A 24,389-nucleotide genomic window follows, 5' to 3' on the forward strand; every position below is an offset into this window, starting at 1 on the left:
TGGTCCCGGTCCCGGTCAATCACTCAAATTTGCCGGGATTTTGACCGGGATCTTTTACATAATTTCATTCACTGTGATTTTAAGTTTTTACTTTCATTCATTGTGAATTTCATCTTAAAACAACCTCTGAGCCAAATAAAACAATGTTTAAAATTGCTAAACAAGTTTAGGTAACTAATATCGTTACATAACTCATAAGTGCAAACTAACATCAAGTTTTCAACTCGGGCTACGCCCAATTGTCAATTGGAGAATGAAACTGTTGAATAATGAGGGATCATTGACTGAGGAATGAGGGTGAACTTGAGTAATCAGTACATGAACATTATTGGTGTAGTACATTAGGCCCATGCCCCATATTGACGGGTTTTTTCTAGTTTTTTCTAATTTAATATTCTAGTTATTACTTATTCAAATTGTTCAATTATAATGTAAATGAAAGTTGCAGCTTTCAATATGAGAATACCAGTTTTGGTCCCGGTCATCCCGGTCATCCCGAAAAAATTGTATTGTTGGTCCCGGTCCTGGTCCCGGTAAGATAGAAATCCCAGAAATTATTGGTCCCGGTCCCGGTCACGGTAAATTGATAATCTCAGTCCCGGTCCCGGTCAAGTCACATTTTGTATCCCGGTCCCGGTCCCGGTCAGGCCTAAAATCATGTCCCGGTCACCTCCTGATCTGAAGTTTGATGACTAGAAAACAGTGAATACAATTAATGTTTATTAATATTATTATCGAACTTCATATTATATTGTTTATCCTAAGTAAAGATCTGATAACTCTACAACAGGGAGCGGTTAAACTATAAATGGAAACAATTTAAATACTGAAACATAAACTAGTGTTAACATATCTATAATACGTTAACTTAAAACTTAATTACATCAACTTGCAAGATTTAAAAAATTTTCCCTATAAAATACAGAGGCAATATCAAATATGGCACAGTTCAGTCAAATGAAAAAATCTGTTTGTTGATGGCACTGAAGAATATTTTGAAAAAAGCTACGATGAAAGTTGAAGGAACAGTTAAAGGAACACTATACCAATTTCAGAATGTAAATTTTCGTGTTTAAATATCATACTTTATAAGGTATAAAGTTTCGTATTATTAATCAAAAGTTGGTGTAATATCACACGTAACACGTTTTAGATATTAAACAGAAGAAAGTTTTTTGTCCTAGATCAAGAGCTGCTCATTTCTCACAAGCAGTGTGGTCGGGGTTCTGTTCTTCGATTCTTGCTGCCTTTGTCTTTCGCACGCAAGTAGGAGTACCCTGAGGATTAGAGGCAATAATAATAATAACGCTTTATTTGTATACCGCTTAGGCCGTATAATCAACCATGAATTATTAAAATTTTATAGTTCTACAATTGGAACCTGCGACTTGTTTTGCAGTGAATCACAATCCAGACGAAATGTGTAATTTTAAAAAGTATAGGTACACACCTGTCCGTAGTTTCTCGTACATCACGCGTGACGTCCGGCTAGAAGGAGTTTCTCCCAGGTCTGCTGTCTAGGAAGAGAGAATGGGAGATGAGAGCTGTTTGAGCTTTATGACTTCACTTAACAGCCAGAGGTGCCATAAGCTAACTCGTCGTAAATTGCGAGCTCTGGCAGGTATCCTCGGGTGATTGTCAGATGAGATGGTGGTCCAAAAGAAACTGCTGGGAGCCTGACAGAAAACCGTATTGCAAGCCCCGAAACGGTGTCAGGTTTGTGACTGAAGATTCTGATCAAGCTCAGGGTTGAGTCTACACAGTGTCGCCACTTGCCGATGCCAGTTGATGCGACAGGACACTGATTTAAGTGGGAAGTTGTGTCCAAGAAACAGCGTGTGGTTCGGGTGCCGGTTGAACGCATGTAATAGGGAGGGTATATCCGTATTTCGCTGCTAGGAGGTGGTCCGCAGATTGCGTGAAGATGCCTACTTTTAAACCTATCAATAGGTTCAATAGGTAGGTGCTAGTGATGCAGTCCTTGACCCGGAAGCTAAGGCTTCCCCGTTTCTCGCTCATTTGTGCTCCGATGTTCTTGTGACCTCTGCAGGGGTCAAGTGCAGGATGAGGGACATGGCCGACCAGGAGAAGGTTGTTTTAGAGAGGTATTTTTATACAGTTTAACTGTATCATTACCCTTGGAAATCTCTCGACCCAAACGATGCCAAATTCTGCCTCCGAGCACAAGTACTTTGTAGGGGGTCAGCGAGTCATTTCATGTCTATTGTTCAATGTCGTTGAGTACAGGGGAAGTTAGCTGCTGTCTACTGCCGTTATTCTCCAATTCTTAGAGTTCGTCTTTCGCACGTGAGTAAGTTTCCTGGGGAAAATAAATAGTCAACCAAAAATTATTAATAATAAACATAGATGGACTTCCCACAATTATAACCAGTAAATCTGACACCTGCTAGCTGGCGTAAATTTAAAATTTAACACGCAGTGCGCGCGCCGCGCGCTAAAAATATCTCAAATTTGAAAACTGATGTGGTTTTTACCGAAAATCGAATTCGCGCCAGCGGCCGCCATCAGAAGATGCAGTAGATGAATTCATAAATTTGGAACATGGGCACATCACAGTATTGGCCGTATTTGAGTGCTGGGAAGGCTCAGTTCGGATTTCTAAGATGGATATAGCCGTAAGCTAGGCCTAGGAACCATAAAAAGTCGTATAAAACTACCCATGGAATGACCAGAAATGAACGAAAATGAACATTCTTCTCATAGTGCTCAGAATGGTTTAAAATGGGTCGGAAAGTGTTTATATTAGTCCTAGGACCACTCAAACCAAGTTTGAGAATCATTACATGTCTAGAACCGATGTTACCAATGTTCCAAAATGTCCCAATTTTGACACAATAATCCTCCTGAGAATCCAGATTTTTGGAACATGGGCACATCGAAGTATTGGCTGTATTTAAGTGCTGGGAAGCCTCAATTCGGTTTTCTAAGATGGATGTAGGTAAAAACTAGGCCTAAGAGCCATCAAAACTCAAATAACATTACCCAGGTTCATGGAATGTATGGAAAATGAACAAAAATGAAAATAGTAGTTGAGATGGTGGAAACATTTGATACAATTTTGGAAACATGCTTTTACAGCCGTATTTATGCTTGTACTGACTTGGACATGTTCATAAAAAGGTGGCACTAGAGATTGATTTTTCACTGCCAAAATTGTGTGAAGCATTTTAAAATACTTGTATCTCAAGGAGTATGCTATGAAAGTTAACCAAATTTTAATGTGGTCCAAAAAGATTCAAATGTCACATAATAAAGTCATTCATCTCTTTATATCTGTTAATTGTGCAGATATGAGCCAGAAATCACAAAATATTCATTTCTTGCACCTCTAATCATGAATTTACATTCTGTGAGTGTGTCCTGCTTCTCAATGTGATTATTGAACCTTTTTGAGATAGCTGAGTGTTAAAAGTGCAAAGAATCACCGGTTAAATGTGGAGTTACGATGCAATTATCACATACAGGGTTAATTCTGACTAAGTATTTTAGAATGATGAATGTGATATGAATATCAACGGAATGATTGTAACAATGAACTCTATCAATGTCAATTATATCATGCTAACTAATATTTAGAGAATTTAGATGGTTAAAAGTGCCATAATGAGTCAAAAATCACATAAATGAGCATGTATTGAAATTATGCTGTATCAGGGGAATGTACACTGTCCATTTGAACACTGTCCATTAGTACTCCGATGAAAAAGCGATGAATGTCGATTTGCCGTGATTCTAGCTTTGTGTGTTATTGTGTGATTTCAATGCACGGCAATGAAGGGACTCAGGTACCACGATCTGGCAGACAAACATGTCTGAACAGACATAGCGAGTCAGATCTGGTTCAGGAAATTTTATCGTTTAAGAGATATTCATATTTCATATGAATCAATACTCAGGTTTCTAATTTTGGACTCGCCCGGGGTTTGATTATGATACTTTGAGGAATGACATTTGATTTATAAGTTGATTTCAAATCCCCTATGGGTACCAGAAATACTGGTTTCACAACAACAACATCACTTTTTGGCTCTATATCAGGTTGGTATTCATAGTAAATCTGCAATAATTTGTTGTGACACTGCACTTGTTTATGGTCATGGAGAAGTTCGTTATTAGAGTAATAGTGGAATCAATAATCACAAAACACTGATTTTAAACTGATTAAACTAGGCAAGTACTTTTACTACTCAAGCCATGATAATTTTGTCTCCATACTGTGACAAATGAATCAATCAGTTACGTATAATACTTAATTGAATTTTTGAAATGTGATTATCGATTCATTACCTTTCTTTTCAAAATGTCATTACAACTTGAACATTACATATGATTCAATTGTCATACTTTAAAGAAAATTACATAGTTGGTAGCCAGATTTGTGTGATTTTTGAATCATTTAACCACCCAGATCAAAAATTATCGCTCAAAGGCCTTCAATATGGTATAAGCTTAGACATGGATTCAAAAATCACATAATAAGAACCATAGAATGGATATATGTTGTCATATTGTGCACTTAATTTAAGGCTTACTATAGTGAGACTTAATAGCGCACCAATAACGAAAATGTGATTTTTGAATCATATTAACTGGTTTTAATACTATTTAATACTATTTTGTACCCTAACAAATGATAGAAAGCCAATAAAAACGTAAGATGATTCAATAATCACTGCTCAAAATAGGCTCATTTCCAATGTTTAAGTTGTGATTTTTGAATCATTTTGGCACCAATAACAATTTCAGATAAGACATTTTATTCCTTACATGCATTATAGTCACCATATCAATTTTGGCGTCTTTGTGAATAGTACTTTTCAGATTATCTAGTGTTGATTCATCTTGCATTTCTAATTGTGTGATTTTTGAATCATTGGCACACAAATAACGATAACTCCTGTGATATAAGCACTACAGACTCCGTGATTTCAGGATCATGAAATTTAATCGAATTTCTAAAGGTATAGATAGATATATCAACCAACAAAGAGCAATGACCATTTTTAAAACTCATTTAAAAAAAATCAATCTCTAGTGCCACCTTTTTTTGAACGTGTCCACTTGGAATCTATCTGGTATGGTAGAAGGACACATGTACTAACATTTCCAGCCACTTAGACTTGCAAAATACTCCCCTGGTTCATGGAATGAATGAAATGAACACAAAATGAACATTATCCTAAAATCGCCTGAATTGGGCTAAAACCAATTGGAATCGGTCGGTATTGATACCAGGAGTGTCCCTGAGAAGTTTGGTGTGCCTAGCATGTTCAAAAAGGGCTCTGGGGCAATGTTTCTATTTTGGTTTCAGAGTAGTTGAGATGGTGGAAACAATTGACACAAATTTAGAAACATGCTTTTTAGCGGTTATTATGCCTGGACTGGCATGGAATCGATATGGTATGGTAGAGGGGCATATTGTTTACTAACATGTTCAGCAACTCAGAAGTTTTTTTCTTTGAAATTTAATACTCCACCGAAGGGATAGGGTGCGTCAAGAATCATCCAGTTTCACATCGAAAGCACTATTTTCACACATCAAATTGTGACATTTTTTGTTCAACTTTAAAAAAACCTTTTTAGTGCAAAATGATCCCCTGGTTCATGAAATGAACAAAAATGAACTTTACCCTAAAATCGCCTAAACTGAGTTGAAGGCGATCAGAATCGATTGGTATCGATACCAGGAGTGTCCTTGAAAAGTTTGGTGGCCCTAGCATCCTCAGAAAAGGCTTTGTGGGCAATGTTCCATTTTGGTTTCAGAGAAGTTGGGATTCTGGAACAGAATTGAGACAAATTTGGAACAGGCTTTTTGGGCAGTAATTATGCCTTGGCTGACTTAAAATCGATCTGGTATGGTGGAGGGGTATATTAACTACATTTTTGGGTGTTTTCAAATTAAAGATTTCAAAGCCAGATTTTCGGCTTAACTTGGCTGGGACATGCCCAAATTGTATATGCTTTGATCGTGATCGGGTTTTCAAAAATAAACGATTTACCTTTCGCATATGATGGACTTTTTCCCGAAGAAGGTGGGTATTTTATCCTTGTAGTTTTCCAGAGAAGGACGTAGTCTTTTCCACATCTCTGTCATCAGTGAAGTCCTCTCGATTAAACGGTACCTTTTTGGCACTCCTGAGATAATTGACTGTCTTATACACAATGGTTTTACCGTTAACAAAATTTGCAGTAATATTTATTACCGAATTTAATTAGAATTTAACCCATACATTTTAAACACATGAACTGCTGTATCAGTAACCATCAAAATAGAGACAAACCTATGAATTTGATGTTTATCTTGTTAAGTGGGAGGTTAACCTCTTCTTGACACAAAATACCCAGTCGTCTCCTGAGATCTCCGACATGAGAGAGGAAGCTACTGTAGAGTTCGATATTACAGCTAACCTAAGATAGTCAAACTGAGTGGGATCAATTTTAAGCATTACAAATCAGCAGTTATCAAGCAAATGTGATGAAAGAGCCATTATTGAAATGTAAGGCAGATCTAGAGCTAGGAATGTGTTTCGGGGCATCAAAGAATAAGTATCTGTGTACTGTTCTTTACCATACCATTTAAACGATTTAATACATGGAAGTATCACAATAATATACTTTTTCAAAAACATAAACACATTTAAAAAAAGGCTCGAATGGGTTATCGATATTTCCATATAATGCAGGATTGAAATAATCTGTTTAGGAGTAATACGTTCAAATTCGATCCTGATCTACAAAAGTGTAACATGATAGCAAAATCCGCTGTGCTTTTCTATACTAGAACTAGTTTTAGTAGTCTCCAGCACATCACAGCTTAAAGGCAGTAACACTAAATCGATTACATTAAATAACCTCTCAAGATCATTTAGTAATATCTGTATTTCAATGTGCAACGAAACAGCTTCTATACTACTTTACTACTTCTATACTACTTTACTATCAACTAGATATACGGTTTGAGCATTGAAGCTCTATGCTGTGAGCAGCAACGAAAAGAGATGGGATTGCAATATATCGACTCACTTGTGAAAATAATGATTAAATCTCAAATCTCACTTGTTCAGAACAATTACGATTTCTAACTGCGCGGCGTAGTGCGTACTTTGAAATCCAAATAAAAATTATTTTTGATCAAAATATTGGAAAACAAAATTACAACATGATTCAAATCTTGTGTAAAAAAATGTGATAAACAATATGCTGTTAAAAACTTTCGTGAAAAATTTTAAAAAGCATGATTTCCACCCGATTATGTGAAGTTATCATTTTTATGACTTTTACAGGTTATAATTTTTGTCAAGAGCTTAGCCATTTGTCAAAATTTAGGTCATGGTATCATGTTATGTGACTATACAATGAGATTATAATCCGTTGATGTATAATATCTTGGAGTTTATCAGGGGATAAAATTATTTGTAGGTTTATAAACTACCAAAACGCGCGCTGGGTTGGACTCGTTGTATAATAATAATGTATAACTATCAATACATGATACACGATAACGTAAAACTATATAGATCGATAACATATAAGATCAAATAAACCATATGGTACCAAGTTACATTAATTGATGAAATCTTTCCATGTTTTAGAATGAAAATCCATATTACACAAATATTCCTAGCTTTAAGTATGACACACATTATTACATGATAACGAATTGATTTAACGCGCATATGCAAAATATATTGTAATTGTATAAGAATCGACCTTGTTTTTTAAAGATTAGTCATTTAAAGTATCGATGAGAAAATCCCTGTACAAATAGCTTCTACTTATAATCCGATAATTTATGTTGTATGATGCAATGAAAATACTCATACCGCGCGCGCAGCTTGAACTACGACATACGCAAGCGTTCAGTCGCAAATTATAAGGTCTACCGAAGTTTGTAGGGCGCGAAAAATTTTATGTTGACGTGCTCGCGCATTCTGAGTAGTCAGCTCGCGTTGGGTGCAAGACTACCTGCTCTACAAAGACGCTGTTGTCAGCATTGCGCACGCGCGCACGAACCTTCCCATCGGGGTTCGTGGATAAGTGCTTTTCTTGACTTGTGAAACAAGCGCGCCCGAAGCGGCGCGAAAGCACATGGTTAGGTGAACCCCTGTATGCTGTATCTATAGTGAAACGAGCGTGGGTGTCTGATGCAACGTCACGACGTGATACAAAATAAGCTTGGGAGAGGTTACTAGACTTGACTTTGTTAATTCTTCGCAGCTCGGTATATAATGCGTGACGCGCTTGATTCACAAGTAATATAGATTATAAAAACATACAAATGAGCTTGTCCATTGTTAATGGTCTGGCCCGGCGCGCGCTACTTCGAAGAAAGTTAGACGAGTTACATCCGTCAACAAATGAGCACTCAGTACACACTCTCAGTAGATGGTGCGTGTGTGCGCGCGCAGTGCTGACAATAGCGTCGTCTGTAACCCGGGTGCATCACTACATCGTGTGTGATATGTGATCATTGATCTTTATAATTGAAGCTAATTTCTATTTCAATGAAATTCTTAGACAATTAAATACTTGTATCACGTTTGTCATACGTTGTATGACCCGCCGCGCCCCATAGTGAAGCGACCATGGGGGTCACCACGTGATACAATATCACGTTGCGACCCCCACGATCGTTTCACTATGGTGAAACGACGATGCAGGGGGAGCTTCGTGCGCGGCGGGTCATACAACGTATGACAATTAAATATCAAATAAGGAATTGTTGTACAATTATAATGAATAAGAAATTAGAAATTAAACATTAAAACAATTTTACCGCGATTGTGGATTGAAATACAATAACAACAGAATTATATAAAAACTTACTCTAACCAGAGGCCTCTCGCTTGCTCTATCCAGAGCCCTAATATTATGTAATGAACCGATACCGGGGTTGGAATTTATAAAATATAAAATGATTACGATAGTGTAATTATTTGACACAATACTAATAGCTATGTGTAAAACTGATTATACGGAGGGGGATTGGAGGGGGTTGAAAATGGGCCAATAAGTGATTACGTAATATGCGAACTACCCCTTTCTAAGACCTAGAACTGTACAAAACTGTATCACTAATAAAGCCTTAATAATAATAACAGTTTTTATGCTCTAAATCTAATTGAGTCTGGTTCGTGTCCTTTTGTAATATCTATTCTGTATTCAATTCTGCGATCATTGAATAGGTCACTTGATAGAAAATTCTAAAAGAATGCTACTACTAGGAGAAAAATTATGATGGCTGAGCTGCTAGTAAGGATAGCAGCTTGCGAATCTTCTGGCTCATCTTCTGGCTCATCTTCTGGCTCATCTTCTGGCTTATCTTCTGGCTTATCTTCTGGCTCATCTTCTGGCTCATCTTCTGGCTCATCTTCTGGTTCATCTTCTGGCTCATCTTCTGGCTCATCTTCTGGCTCATCTTCTGGCTCATCTTCTGGCTCATCTTCTGGCTTAGCTTTAGCTGTAATTTAAAATATGTTAAATAATTGCGGAACTAACAATCGTTTGAAATGGTTGGAAACACGAATTTATCTCATAAGAATCTTAGAGTCTAAGAGGACGGGGTAATTACATTACTTCTCTCCCAGACTAGAGACTAAAGAGCCGAGCAAGCTAGACAATACTATCACTTTCATATAATTAGCTTTAACAGTAACTTACGGACACATTTCAAGGCATCAAAGATAGCCTTGAAGTCGGTGTATAATTTAGCGTAATCGTTGACGCAGCTGAAACTGATGGTGTCGTATCCAAACTGAGACTCATCATTGAAGTTTTCCGGGTCGTACTCGAACACATATCTGGGATTCCAACTTTATCAATTGAATCATAATATAATCCTGAAACTTACAGACTTACTTTCTCGCTAACACACAATTTTCTGTAGTTTGAAGAGGACTCCGCGACTTACAGACTTACTTTCTCGCTAACACACAATTTTCTGTAGTTTGAAGAGGACTCCACGATATTCAAAGGAAAAACAATTACTGCCCCCAGCCCCCTACCCCTGCCCTCTCCCCCCAGCTCCCTCTTTACATAATACCAGCAATCAAAACCATGCTCTGAATAGCAGTTACAAGCGGTAACAGATTAAACTGTTCCGCGCCATTTCTATAGCCAAAGAAAATAGGTTTAATAGGTTCACCAGCGATACTGTTCATACAATAATGTGACCAAACATATGACCATATATACATGATGTAGACCACTTACTCAGCTCCATCATTTTTGTCTTTACAGATAAAGTCAAGTCTTTCCCCCAAGAAGATAACTTTGTCAAGATCCCCCTCCGACAGTTCCATTTCGACAAACGGTCCAAAGTTGTCCACGTGCACATCTATGTGCTCATCGGTAGTCATTACAATCGCATCAGCTTCCGACACACTACAAACTGAAAGTCACAGTTAAAAGAGCTATCTAAATCTGAGTAGCAATTACGACTAACTCTGAACTTATCGTACCTTATTTGGACAGACATAATTCTGGATGGATATATTTTTATTCTTGGCTTACAATTTGTTTATTTGGCAACTTTTTGCTTCAAGCTTTGTTAATGAACAGCCAACTGATTCGAAGACAATATAAAAGCAGCCGTATAATACTCGTTTAAACATAAAAAAGTCCATCACTAACTTTTAATGTCTGTCCAAATAAAGTCCCATAAGGTCCGTGCAATCACCCATATATTCCGCAACCATTGGTTAACAAATTTGACAATTAAGGGATAAATTTGCTAATCGCAATAATAGTCCCATAACACATATTGACCTTTGTAGTAACATCGTTTCTTACCTAAATTTTGTTTTGCATTACAGGTGCTATGAGTATCATCCCAACAGCTATATCTATCGCTTTGACACGTCTCTTTAGTATGATATTTACCGTAAGGCATTTTACTTTCAACCTCTCTGACGGTGTTGGGTTGAGGACAGTAGGGATTTTCACTCTGCACGAGATCCGTATACTTGTCTGAAATGAAGGAGGTTATTTTATAAAAGCAAATAAATCACGAACAAAATACATGTCTGAAGTGAAGGAGGTTATTTTATAACAGCAAATAAATCACGAACAATATACATGTCTGAAATGAAGGAGGTTATTTTATAAAAGCAACTAAATCACGAACAATATACATGTCTGAAGTGAAGGAGGTTATTTTATAACAGCAAATAAATCACGAACAATATACATGTCTGAAATGAAGGAGGTTATTTTATAAAAGCAACTAAATCACGAACAATATACATGTTTGAAGTGAAGGAGGTTATTTTATAACAGCAAATAAATCACGAACAATATACATGTTTGAAATGAAGGAGGTTATTTTATAAAAGCAACTAAATCACGAACAATATACATGTCTGAAATATAGGAGGTTATTTTATAAAAGCAACTAAATAATAATCATAATATTATTTCGCTTATAGAGTCAGAATACCCCGACTTAGTATGTATAGCAACTGCTCGTAACTAAATTAATAATACTATGAACGAGCGCATAGTCACCATGGAAACGCATAGTCACCATGGTAACGGTTTAAACTTTGGATTTACTCACAGTTGTCTGTGTTTACGCATTCCGGGAATGAATAACCATTTATCATCACCGCAGCGCTACCGGGGTAGCTTGCCCGTTGCAGGATATAACCGAATCCAGCTTCTCCCATCACGACAATTTCGATGTCACTGGTTGTAATAGAGTCTCCGGGGATGGCTGGGAAGTTGTTTTGCTATCAGTTTCAATACTTTCAACATTACTATATAACAAATAATTTGAGATCATGAATACGATGTTGTTACATTGAAACTTAGAACATTTCCTTATCCTGATGAGAGCCTTTTCTCTGTCGCAACAAACGGAAAAACTGCAAATTTTGCCCCAGAATCATATATAATTGGCTATGCCCCGCTTACTAGTTTAGCTCTTTCTAGTCCCCTGCTACACGGCATGTAAACAGGGATTGGCTAGTTAGAGGCGGTCCGTGTAGGCCTTACACTGTGCTTTCAGCAATACTCATAAGTATTTCCGTGGCTGTGGTTGCAATGCGCCTAGTCTACTGGAATGATTCTTCGGAATTTCGCTGGATTGTACAACTTTCGTCTTGGTAGATTCCAAACACAAGGAAATTTTCCTCTTGGTTGGTAATATACTCAATGATGGAAGTATAGTGTATTGGCTATGCCCCGCTTACTAGTTTAGCTCTTTCTAGTCCCCTGCTACACGGCATGTAAACAGGGATTGGCTAGTTAGAGGCGGTCCGTGTAGGCCTTACACTGTGCTTTCAGCAATACTCATATCAATATATTATAGGTGTGAACTGTGAAAACGTTTGGGCTTATTACTCAGTTACTGATACGACTAGCTATAATCATTCATTCGAGAAAAACATCAAATCAATCGATGAGGATGTTCACTCAGGGGAAGTAAAGTGCTTGACAATTGTGCTTGACATCAGGGTCCCATTGCATTGATAAAGCGGATTTGGAGGAAAGGGGAAAGGTACGGTTAATTGGGGTTTACTGTATTATGATAGGAAAATGTTTTGTTGGATGTACTTTGATCATTTTTCAGATTAACTTACGGTATTGAAATGTGATTACGCCATCTGGATGATCCGGGCCCATAGACAACTCCAGGAACACTCCATCATAATTGTCCTCTAATTGCGTCTTCAAGAACATCCATGCGTTACTGGGAAATTTGTCAGTTGTCTTTAGTTTGCTATCTTCTGCCAGGAGACCATCTTTCCTGTCGCTCAGATAAACTTCCAACTGACCGTCCTCGTCGAAGGTGTACGTCACGTACCAATCGTTCATCGTGCCCTTAGCGTTGTCTCCGTCTACTGGATACGTATAAGACATTGTGGTGGTGGCTTCCGTCAGGGCTTCCGGATCAAAAAAGATTATGTTCATCTGATACTCATGCGAATCCGTGAACATAGCTACCATGCGTACAGTTTTAACATCATATCCATTTTCAGTACTAAAAGTGGATACTTCGTGGCTAGTCTTGCCCTTCATACGTCCTTCTCCAATCTTGAGTGTCAGCGCCGCAACAGACAAGTCATATGCGATTTTGAATTTGTTGCCGGAAGCTGCAGCTGAGTCATCCGTTATAACTGAAACAAAAGCATAAATTGTATCTTCACATGGAATATTCGGGGTATTAGACTGAACTGGAAACAAACAGGTTTAAAATTATACGCCGTGGCATTGATTGACGATATCAACTCATCAATTGGAGTCTAATATTTCGAATAGACCTTGTACGGGTATCCCCTGTTAACAAAAAAGAACGATTTGTGATCAAATATACTTACCTGAGCTATCCGGAAGAGCAGCCACTTCCTTCATAATATCATACAAGCTGCTAGCAATCTTCGTAAAATGGTACTGAAATGATTCCTGTAAAAACGTAGTTGAAGTTTCAGGAAAGCAATACTGTTCCGCTAGAGTACCACCGAACACGAACAGAACCAAGATCAAGATCTGAAAGAGGACAACAAATTAAAAATATTAACAAAGTGGTTTTCCGAATGTCAATAATATAAGTTAAAATCTTAAACTTTGTTCAAATTAATAAGAAATGGCCATAATTGCGCCGGATAGTTTGAGTTGGTAGGAGGACGTAGCTTTTCTGATTTTATTGAGAAATTACTAAACACGTGACGTGTTGAACTTGACAACCCCTGCTAAATGAAAATGGTGCTTTAGGAACACATCAGTCAATCACTCACCTTCATCTTTAATAAAAATAGATGTGCAGCACTATCGATAGTCGTTACACTTACTTGATTATTCCTACATTGCATTGAAAAATATTTAGAAAATTTCTTTTGAAATACATTAATTAATTATTATTGATCATCCACGTAACGAGAACGGCGAAACGTGCCTCATGATAATGTTAATAATACAATGATTCACATGTATTATAGCAGTATATATGATAAATGAGGGAGGGAAAAATTTGCCCTGAAAACCTTTAACTACTGTAATAAAATAAAAATAGTATTATAAAATATAATGAAGTAATTGAAGCCCATGCTTAAGACAAAAGTCCGGAAATGATTTTCAGGGATCGATAGCTGGCAGTGGGATCGAATGAGAAACTGGCTTAGCCGACTGTATGATTCAATGAAACAAGAAATGTAAGACTCATGTATAATTGGTGTGGGACAGCCCTTAAATAGACATTTTGCAATTTATGGAGGATTTCTGGAATGAGCGTAATCTTAATCAGGTAACCGGAAGTTAATTGTATCATGAAATTCAATTGTCCAGGAATTTGTTCACTGAGACTCACAAAGTTATACTCCAACAACAACAACAAATCTTTGCAAATCTGCAAGATAATTGTATTTGTAGTTGACAGTCCCAAGACCTTGTGCGGGAACGCATACCACAAATAAGTAAATCGCTAATAAGAAGAATACGGTCGCACTCAATCACTCGCTAAAGATAATGAGATCAGGGTAGCAGGAAAAATAAAGATTTCCAGGATAACTTTTAAAAGTTTTTGACTTAAACATTTTTCTGTTAGCGTCAAATGTCCGCTGATGTCCCAAAAAACACGTCCGTTATCTCATAGAGTTCAAAAAGGAAACGGACATTGGCGGACATAAACCCCCTCCCCCCTAAGGCTAAAACCACAAATAATTTCATATGCAAATTTTAATGAGGGAGGAAAAAATTTGCCCTAAAAACCTTTCGCTACTGTAATCAAATAAAAATAGTATTGCGAAGCTTTTAAATTGGGCTTCATTCTGAAAAATAGGATTCAAGCGATTAAACAATATAAAGAAACTAGAAAGTCATAATGTCAATGAGACGCAGACGATTGCGCTTTTAGAATTTTTTTCGACTTCGACTAGTGGCATTGCCATTGGCAGCGGCTGAAAACACTACATTTATAAAAAAATCACTACATCGATAAAATAGTATCGATGAAAAGGAGAGTAGAGCGTTATGATATCATCCATATGTGGAAAATATTGCACCAACACTGCTCAAATGATCTGGGTATTCGTTTTCTACTCCATCAAGTCACTGAATCAAGGCCACTATTCCAAGTGTCGTGTCACCAAGACCAGTATACCTAATCGACGTCAACAGTCATTGTATGATGGTTCATTTGCCAAGTTTATGGAACTATATAAATTTCATCAGATCTTCACCTCATTAGAGACCCTGCCTCCACTGCTCTTCAAGGCAAAGCTGTCAGTATTTCTTAAATTGTATCCAAATAACAACATGTCAGTTAGCAACTATAACCTGGGGAGTGGCGACCTCCTTTTGCGTGAAATTTTAGCTTACCCAAGCTTTTAAAACTATCACTACTTGACTTCTCAGTGTCAGTTTCCTTTGCAGTCTTTATCATTCGAGAAGTAATCCTTTACACTACAGTTCAGACTTCAGTATAAACACGAAGTCCGAAATCACAACGAAAGAGAAAAATTTGGATTATTGGACTTGAAGCCTTCGGCTGCTTCAATTCCCCTGATTCTGAATGCGAGATGCAGGATGCGTCCGCTCGACTAACTTTTATTTTATCAGTTAGTGGAGAAAGAGAGCTTTTATAATATAGTATGTAATACCTTCGCTTCTTTGGGCTCCGCATGATAATTCCCGACAGCTTGCTGGAGGGAATTTGCGGCCCGAAGAACTGAGCAATTTAGGTTCAGTAGAACATAAGTGTTTACGTAAGCTGATCAAATTTCAACAAAATTGTTATATGGGAAGTATTATAACTTTTCGATTGTTTCCAAAATAATGTGCTGGCCGAAATAAGAGCTAAAAACCATTCAATGGTCAGCGCGCGCGTCTTATTGTCGATGGCGCACTGCCTAGTAGCAGTACATCACCACAAAATTCTGAAACTAAGGAAAAGTTCAAAAGATTGTCAACAGACCAGTTTTTGAATTTTGTAATTTCGATATTCAGAAGTAAAGTTATGACTGGCCGTTGAAAAATATTGATTTCATCATAAAATACACATAATATTTCAACCACGCCAATAATTCTGATGCACTCTGATGTACAGCTGCCCTAATGGAAATTCTTTGCTGAACTGAGCTGGAGTATGAATGAGGCAGCAGCGATAAATTCGATAAAAGTTCAAAAAGTTATACATAATTCGAGCGAAAATAGCATGTTTTTAAAAATGTTTCCTCAGACTCTTCAGCAAAATTTGATGGACGAAGAAAATTGAAGCCCATGCTTATATTAGGACACATGAAGTGGATCAAGAGCTGGCGGTGGGATAGAATGAGAAACTACCTTAAACATTTTGCAATTTATGGAGGATTTATGGAATATTACCGCGAATATCAATAAGCTGTGATCTTAATTTGCCTCACGTTTGCGCGGCTGTATACGTGACGTTGGGGGTCACGACGTGATACAATTAAAAGTCTTAATCAGGTAACCAGAAGTGGTCAACCCAGCTGTAGAGGAATCTACGAATCTATTTCCTAGCTATTTCTGTCACATTTTTAGTGACTTATGTTACAGGTCTAAGGTTTTCAAGTCAGTTGGGATCTAATTTCAGTAAGAAATTTCAATTAATTATGTGATCTAGTTAATCAGGTTATGATCAAGATCAATGACTGAGGAGGCTCACTTTGCGTGTAGTGTGCGTTCAACGCTGCAATTAGGAGAAAGATATTTGTTAGACAGCCATATAGATTTTGGTGACTGTGTAGAATGCAGAAAACATAGAAACTAATATAATGAAGTATCTACAGACGTGATCGGAATAAACGTAAAGTAAAAATATCCACATTCCAGGAAAAAGGAAATGCGTAAAATAAAACGAAATAGCTCGAGGGATGGTAACATCATACCTGCTGCTAACCTCATACCCAGAATCCGTTGAGAGACGATCAACCGCGGAGGCCGGAGCTTCCTCTGAATCGCTATCAACCATAAATCAGAATGCAGTGTAATCAGTAATTAGTTGTATTTAAAAGACAAAACTCGAGATGGGTTATTAATCATTATCTTACTACCTTATCGATCGGTCATAATTGTCACTGACAAGTTTTTCACGGCCCAAATTTTTCACGGACATAATTATTTACGGTCATGACCGCCCAAATAATTGTAAACATTTTTAGTAAACTCTAGAATGTCATGTGACTGAGGACTAAGGACTAGCCGTAGGGCCTGTTGTGATATCATGGATCGCTTAGGTTCCATCAGGATCTGGTAGTCCTCATAATCCTACGGCCTCTATGTATCGTCATCTAGCACAACTCCTTAAGAATCTTATAAATTTAATTTAGCATGTGAAAATGTGCAGCCTTCCAGACATTACTGGGCCGCGCTCAGCCTGTCATTCCGCCTAATCTCTATTCTATTCATGTTAATGAATATGATTGCCTGAGGTCCCCAGGTAATCCAGACATTGATTGGGACAACGAGGTGTCGTACGTCACCTCAAGATCGGGTAACAGGGAGCTGACCTGATCATAACCCAGTTGATTGGGTCTGAGGTCACGTGATTATGAGCCTGAGGTCACATGGCTATGACGTCACCAGAGCTTGTTCTCCGTTTCCCGCTCATTGGACCAGGTGAGCTTGCAGTTGCATGCTTGTGAATGTGAGTGTAAGTTCAGCTGTACTGTAGTTAGGTAGTGCGCCATCGACAGTGAGCCGCGCGTGCCGACTGTAGGATGGTTTTTTAGCGCTAATTTCGGCCAGCACAATTTTCTTCAAACAAATAAATATTGAGTATCCTTCCCGACCTCCAATTGCAACAAAAATTGGTAAGCTTACTCATAGACTTACAAGGAAAGTGTCCGAAAAATTTAAAGCACATCCAATTAACAGACATTATGTTACAGCTAAAAGCAGCGTATTTTGCCCCATTTTGATTACTATATCAACTCCGATATCCACCAAATTTTTCGGACAGTTGTAAAAGCCCTATTGGAAGGTCGTCGCCAATTTTCAGAATGATCTCATTTAAGGAACTGAAGATAAATCCGAATAATACGACAAAAATGGTCAAATTTGGACGAATTTGTTCAAATTACGCGACTTTTACAGCTACTTTTGCTCCAAAAGCCGCGCACCATCAAATATGGCACTTATTATTAGGCGAAATTCACTGATCTTTCCAAAAAGGTATGACAAATTTGGTATTGTGAAAATTCTCACAGTCTCTAGAAAACACTGGTACAAAAATTTTTAAAATCCGAGCAAGTTTATTTTTATCGTGCACCTCTTACTGTAGTATATATCTAATTAGCCCCCCCCCCCCCCAAAGAAGTAAGAACTTATACTGAAAGAAAACTGAATGTTAGTGAACTGGAAGTGGAGCAGCTATACAAGGACAGCTGTGCTGATCATATTTGGTCTCAACATTCCTCCTTCTCAACATTCCTCTCCAACATTCCTCTCCAACATTCTTCTCCAACATTCCTCCTATCAAGATATATTTGTAGTTTCGTAGTTTAAGCGTAGTTAAACTGTGATGCACAGTTTAACTACGCACATAATAGAGCAAGGATTGCATTTAGTTCATTGTTCATATGATCTTGACATACGTTGCATGCCACTTTTCGGGCGCTAAGCGCGCGCCGCCGAAGGCGAAACATCAAACATGTATCAAATATGATCCAAATTGTTAAATTTAAATTTGTAATTAATGTTCAAGTAAAAGAAAACATTGAACCTAAACCTTAGTAACATACCATAAGTAAAAGTTACAAACCTTACCTAGAAGTAACCATAATAACTAGTACCCAAACCCTAGAGTACATAAACCTAGAAAGGTTAAAAAAAACCTACCTAGAGTATCTACCCTTTATAGTTAACTTAAACCTCGAGGTCACCTTAACCTAAGAGGTAAACTTGCCTAAGAATTTACATCTACCCTAGAGGTACACACTTAGAATTACTGCTAGGTGGTACTCCAAAAAGATTTTGGATTAACCCAATCAATAATGATAAATCCAATTTGAAATTTCACCAATTAATAAGTGGTTTCCTAAAAAATTTTTCCAAAAATTCCTTTTAAAATAATCCCCAAAATGAAAGAAGTCACTCCATGTCAAAGTTGAATAGTATTTTGAAAATTTCTGATTTGGGCCCCTCCAAAAAGACAACCTAAGCAGTTATAGTGTAAGATAGATCTAAGCCGTCGTTCCCCGTTATGCGAGTTAAAAATTGAAACTACGTGTATGAAAGAACGATTCTGTTGTTGTGATCAGGAATGTGTGAAAAATTAAGTAAAAATGAGAGCCCCCCCCGGTATTATTAGTTGATTGTTGTTTGTCAATTCTATTCTCATCCCGAGTTTCCCTCGGGTGTTTTTTAATAGTTTGCGGTGCGGTTTACAGGCCTTGTGTCCAAATTTGAAGCATCTATAACCCTTATGCCCGTTACTTTAGTACCCGCGATGATTTTAATTGGGCCGTCCCACTCAAAGTAATTATACATAATATAATCTTAAAGAAGTAATAATTTCCTACTTATTGTTTTTAAAAAAATTTTCTTAATTAAGTTGTATATTTAAACCGTTTAGAAGAAAATATCAGTATTTTAGTTTAACAATAATAATAAAAAATTTGATGTTTAGTTTTTTGTGTTTACCATTTAAGTATTTTGGAAATACGGTTCCAAAGATGCTATTATATAACAATCCATTTAAATAGCTTGTACATTTGGGCAGCCAGAAAGGGTAAAGTGAAAAATAACTATTGGGTCCCCCCCCTTAAGAATACCGATATTTGGTTAAGCCATAAAAATATGGTTGTATTATCCAACCATTAATAATGGGGTTACCACAAAAACTACACATATTAACTACTTGTGTATACCCATTTTAAAAAGAGTAAACCTAACCCTAGAGTAAACCTAATCTATAGTAACAATCTGGCCCAAGAAGTACCTTACCCAGAGTAACCTGCCTAGAAGTAACTAACCTACTGGTAACCATACCTAAGTTTCCCCCACCTAGAAAGGGTAACCTGCCTTAGAATAGTACCTACCCCTAAAAGTAATTCCTCACCTGGAGTAACCTTTACCCTAGAAGAATACTAAAGACCTCTAGGCGTACCTACATAGATGAAACTAAAAACCCTTCACATAACCTAGCCTAGAGTTTAAAACCCCTTTACGGTACCTACTAAGAGTAAAAAAACCTACCGTAAAGAGTAAACCCACTTAGAGTACTACCTACTCTCTCCCCCCTCCGATTCCCCCATCCCTCCTCCTCCCCCCTCCTCCTCCCTCCTCCCTCCTCCTCGCTCCTCGCTCCACCCCTTCCCTCCCCCCTCCTCCCCTCCCCCTCCTCCTCCTCCTCCTCCTCCCCCTCCTTCCTCTCCTCTCCTCCTCCTCCCTCCTCCTCCCCCTACCTCCTCCTCCCTCCTCCCTCCTACCTCCCCCTCCCCATCCCTCCTCCCTCCCCCCTCCCTCCCCCCTCCCTCCCTCTCCCTCCCCTCCCCTCCCCTCCTCCTCCCTCCCTCTCGCCTCCCCCTCCTCCCTCCCCTCCCCTCCTCCTCCCTCCACCCTCCCTCCCTCCACCTCCTCGCTCCCTCCCCTCCTCATCCTCCCCCCCCTCCTCCCCCTCCTCCCTCCCCTCCCCCCTCCCCTCCCTCCCCTCCCCCTCCTCCCCTCCTCCTCCTCCTCCCCTCCCCTCCTCCCCCTCCTCCTCCTCCTCCTCCCTTCCCTCCTCCTCCTCACTCCCTCCTCCCCGCCTCCTCCCCTCCATCCCTCCTTCCTCCTCCCCTCCCTCCTTCTCCTCCTCCTCCTCCCCCTCCCCTCTGTCCCCCCTCGTCCCCCTCCCCTCCCCTCGTCCCCCCTCCCCCTCCCTCTCCCTCCCTCCTCCCTCCTCTCCCTCCATCCCCTCCTCCTCCTCCTCCCTCCTCCTCCCCCTCCTTACCTCCCCTCCCTCCCCTCTTCCCCTCCTTCCCCTCACCACCTCCTCCTCCTCGCCCTCCGTTTCCTCCTCCCCCTCCCTTCCTCTTCCTCGTCCCTCTCCTCCTCCCTCCATCTCTTCCCTCCTCCTCCTCCCTCCCCTCCCCTCCTTCCTCCTCCCCTCCTCCCTTCCCCCCTACCTCCTCCTCCTCCCGTCCCTTCGTTAGTCCTCCCGTCGTCCCTCCCCTGTTTTCTCCTCCCTCCCTCCCTCCTCCCTCCCCCCTCCTCCTCCTCCCCTCCCTCCCCTCCCCTCCTCTTCCTCCCTTCTCCCTCCCCTCCTCCTCCCCTCCCTCCCCCCCCTCCTCCCTCACCTTCCTCCCTTCCCCTCCCTCCTTCTCCTTCTCCTCCCCTCCCCTTCCACCTCCACCTTCCCCTCCCTCCTCCCTCCCCCTCCTCCCCTCCCTCCTCCTCCCTCCCCTTCCCTCCCTTCCGTCCTCCTCCCCCCCCTCCATCCTCCTCCCTCCCTCCCTCCCCCTCCCTCCCTTCCATAATCCTTCCTCCCCCCTCCCTCCCTTCTCCCTCCCTCCTCCTCCTCCCCTCCCCTCCTTCCCTCCTCCCGTCCTTCCCTTCGGTCCTCCTCTTCCCTCCCTCCCCACCTCCCCTCGCCAACCTTCCCTCGTACCTCCTCTTTCCTCCTCTCTTTCCCCTCCCCTCCTCCCTCGTTCCCCCCTCCCCTCGTCCCCTCCCCTCCTCCCCTCCCCCTCCTCCCTCCCTTCCTCACTCCCTCCCTCGCTCCTCCTCCCCCTTCCTCCCTCCTCCTCCCCTCCCTCCTCCTACTTTACCTCCGAAAACCCTCCTACTCGACTCCTCCCCTCTTTCCCTCCTTTTCCCCTCCTCCCCTTCCTCCCTCATCCTCCTCCCTCTTTTTCCTCCTCCTCCCCCCCCCCCCTCACATCCTCCCTCCTCCTCCCTCGTCCTCCTCCCCGTCCCTCAACCGTCCCCCTCCGTGCCTTCCCTCCTCCGTTCCCTCCTCCCTCCCTCCTCCCTCCCTCCCTCCTCGTCCCTCCCCCCTCCTCCCTCCTCCCTCCCTCCACTCCTCCCTCCTCCCCCTCCCTCCTCCCTCCCTCCTCTCCCTCCCTCCCCCTCCCTCCTCCTCCCTCCCTCCCTCTCCTTCCTCCCTCCCTCCTCCTCCCCCTCCTCCTTCCCCTCCTCCTCCTCCTTCCCCCTCCCTCCCTCCTTCCTCCTCCTCCTCCTCTCCTCCTCCCTCCCCCCCTCCCTCCCCTCCTCCCTCCCTCCCTCCCCTCCCTCCCTCGTCCCCTCCCTAGCGTCCTCCCTCTTCCCTCCCACTTCCCCCTCCTCCTCCTCCCTCCTCCTCCCTCCTCCCCTGCCCCTACCCTCCCTCCCTCCCTTCCATCCCCCCCTTCTCCTCCTCCTCCTCCCCATCCTCCCCCCCCCCTTCCTCCTCCTTCCTCCCTCCCTCCCTCCCTCCCCCCTCCCGTTCCTCCCTCCTCTCCTCTTTCCCTCTTCCCCCCCTGCCTCCCTCCCCTCTTTCCCCCTCTTTCCTCCTCCTCCCCTCCCTCCACCCTCCTCCTCCCTTCCTTCCTACTATCGACTTCCCCTCCTCTTTGCCGTCCTCCCTCCCTCCTCCCTCCCCTCCTCCTCCTCCTTCCTCTCTCCCCTCCTCCTCCCTCCTCCTCCCCCTCCTCCCTCCTCCCTCCTCCCTCCTCCACTCCTCCTCCCTCCTCCCTCCTCCTCCTCCTCCCCTCCCTCCTCCCTCCTCCTCCTCCTCCTCCGCCTCCTCCCTCCTCCTCCTCCTCCTCTTCCTCCGCCCTCCCCTCCCTCCTCCCTCCTCCCTCCTCCCTCTCCCTCCTCCCTCCCTCCTCCTTCCTCCTCCTCCTCCCTCCTCCCTCCTCCCTCCTCCCTCCTCCTCCTCCTCCTCCTCCTCCCTCCTCCTCCTCCTCCTCCTCCTCCCTCCTCCTCCATCTCCTTCCTCCTCCTCCCTCCTCCCTCCTCCGTCCTCCCCTCCCTCCCCCTCCCTCACCTCCCCCTCGTCCCACCTCCCTCCACCCCCCTCCCCTCGTCCACCTCCTCTCCCTCGTCCTCCTCGTCCCCTCCTCCTCGTCCTCCTCGTCCCCCCTCGGCCCCTCCTCACTCCTCCCTCCCTCCTTCGGTCCCCTCATCCGGGTCCCTTTCCCTTCGTCCTCCCCTCTATCCTCCCCCTACTTCCTCCTCCCTCCCCTCCCTTCCCTCCTTCCCGCCTTCCTCCTTTTCCTCCACCCTCCCCCCCCCCCCCCCTCCCTCTCTACCTCCCTCACCTGCCTTCCTCCTCCCTCCTCCCTCCCCCCCACCGTCCTCCCTCCCTCCTCCTCCTCCCTCCTCCTCCCTCCTCCCTCCTCCTCCCCTCCTCCCCCTCCCCCTCCCTTCCCGTCCCTCCCTCCCTCCCCCTCCTCTCCCCTCCCCCTCCTCCTCCCTCCTTCCCCTCCTCCTCCCTCCTCCTCCTCCCTCCTTCACCTCCTCCCTCCTCCTTCCTCCTCCTCCTCCCCCTCGCTCACCTTCGGCTCCTCCCTCCTCCTCTCCGTCCTCCCTACCTCCGCCACCTCCTTCCTCCCCTCCCTCTTCCTCTTCCACCTCCTCCCTCCTCCACCCTCCCCTCCTCGTTCCTCCCCGCCTCCCTTACCCTCCCTCCCCTCACCCACTCCCACTTCCTCCCCCTCCCTCCCCTCCTTCCCCTCCTCCCTCCTCCTCCTCCTCACTCCTCCTCCTCTTCCCCTCCCCTCCCTCCTTCCTCCTCCCCTTCCCTCCCCCTCCCGCCCTCCCTCCTCCCCATCCGCTTCCCTCCTTCCTCTTCCCCTCCTCCCTCCTCCTCTTCTTCCCTCCCGCTCCCTCCTCCCTTCCTCCTCGCCTCCCTCCCTACCCTCCCTCCCTCCTTCCTCCTCACACTCCCTCCCCCCCTCAACTCCTCCCTCCCCTCCCTCCGTCCCCTCCCCCCCTCCCTCCCTCCCTCCTCCCTCCTCCCCTCCTCCTCCTCCTCCTCCTCCTCCTCCCCTCCTCCTCCACCTCCTCCCTCCACCCCCTCCTCCTCCTCCTCCTCCCCTCCTCCTCCTCCTCCTCCTCCTCCTCCTCCTCCTCCTCCTCCCCTCCTCCTCCTCCTCCTCCTCCCCTCCTCCTCCTCCTCCTCCTCCTCCTCCTCCTCCTCCTCCTCTTCTCCTCCTCCTCCTCCTCCTCCCTCCTCCTCCTCTCCTCCTCCTCCCTCCTCTCCTCCTCTTCCTCCTCCATCCTCCTCCTCCTCCTCCTCGCGTCCTCCTCCTCCCCTCCTCCTCCTCCTCCTCCTCTCCTCCTCCTCCTCCTCCTCCTCCTCCTCCCTCCTCCTCCTCCCCTCCTCCTTCTTCCTCCTCCTCCTCCTCCCCTCCTCCTCCTCCCTCCTCCTCCTCCTCCCTCCTCCTCCTCCTCTCCTCCTCTCCCTCCTCCACTCCTCCCCTCCTCCTCCCTCCCCCCTCCTGCCC

The 24,389-nt window shown here is 42.9% G+C and overlaps 2 protein-coding genes, 1 long non-coding RNA gene and 1 pseudogene across 3 annotated transcripts in view; 1 reads left to right on the plus strand and 3 right to left on the minus strand.

The window, feature by feature from the left end:
* Nucleotides 1–24,389, minus strand: part of LOC134826503 (ubiquitin-conjugating enzyme E2 G1-like) — a 77,302-nt gene that overhangs the window by 25,665 nt on the left and 27,248 nt on the right. The gene's annotated exons all lie outside the window — the stretch shown is intronic.
* Nucleotides 825–6,431, minus strand: LOC134826662 (uncharacterized). The gene is made up of 4 exons (XR_010161731.1): nt 6,303–6,431; nt 6,021–6,156; nt 1,451–2,320; nt 825–1,277 (listed from the first exon to the last, which is right to left on the minus strand). It is a non-coding gene; the product is annotated as an uncharacterized LOC134826662 (long non-coding RNA).
* LOC134811222 (uncharacterized) lies at nt 8,746–13,817 on the minus strand. The gene is made up of 8 exons (XM_063817989.1): nt 13,758–13,817; nt 13,341–13,509; nt 12,603–13,139; nt 11,579–11,734; nt 10,813–10,989; nt 10,234–10,411; nt 9,682–9,821; nt 8,746–9,481 (listed from the first exon to the last, which is right to left on the minus strand). The coding sequence occupies exons 1-8, from the start codon at nt 13,761–13,763 to the stop codon at nt 9,225–9,227; spliced, it is 1,620 nt and encodes a 539-aa protein (XP_063674059.1). The 5' UTR covers nt 13,764–13,817; the 3' UTR covers nt 8,746–9,224.
* Nucleotides 17,550–22,750, plus strand: LOC134826775 (basic proline-rich protein-like; annotated as a pseudogene).

This window comes from Bolinopsis microptera, chromosome 2, assembly GCF_026151205.1.
Source record: "Bolinopsis microptera isolate Bmic1 chromosome 2, MBARI_Bmic_1.0, whole genome shotgun sequence".
Lineage (NCBI taxonomy): Eukaryota > Metazoa > Ctenophora > Tentaculata > Lobata > Bolinopsidae > Bolinopsis > Bolinopsis microptera.

Excerpts from the sequence above, each read along its gene's own strand:
- LOC134811222 (XM_063817989.1), bottom strand. Across the intron at positions 13,140-13,340 it reads TGCTCTTCCGGATAGCTCAG|TTATAACGGATGACTCAGCT; the intron begins GTAAGTATATTT and ends CTTTTGTTTCAG. Across the intron at positions 9,822-10,233 it reads GACAAAAATGATGGAGCTGA|ATATGTGTTCGAGTACGACC; the intron begins GTAAGTGGTCTA and ends TTGGAATCCCAG.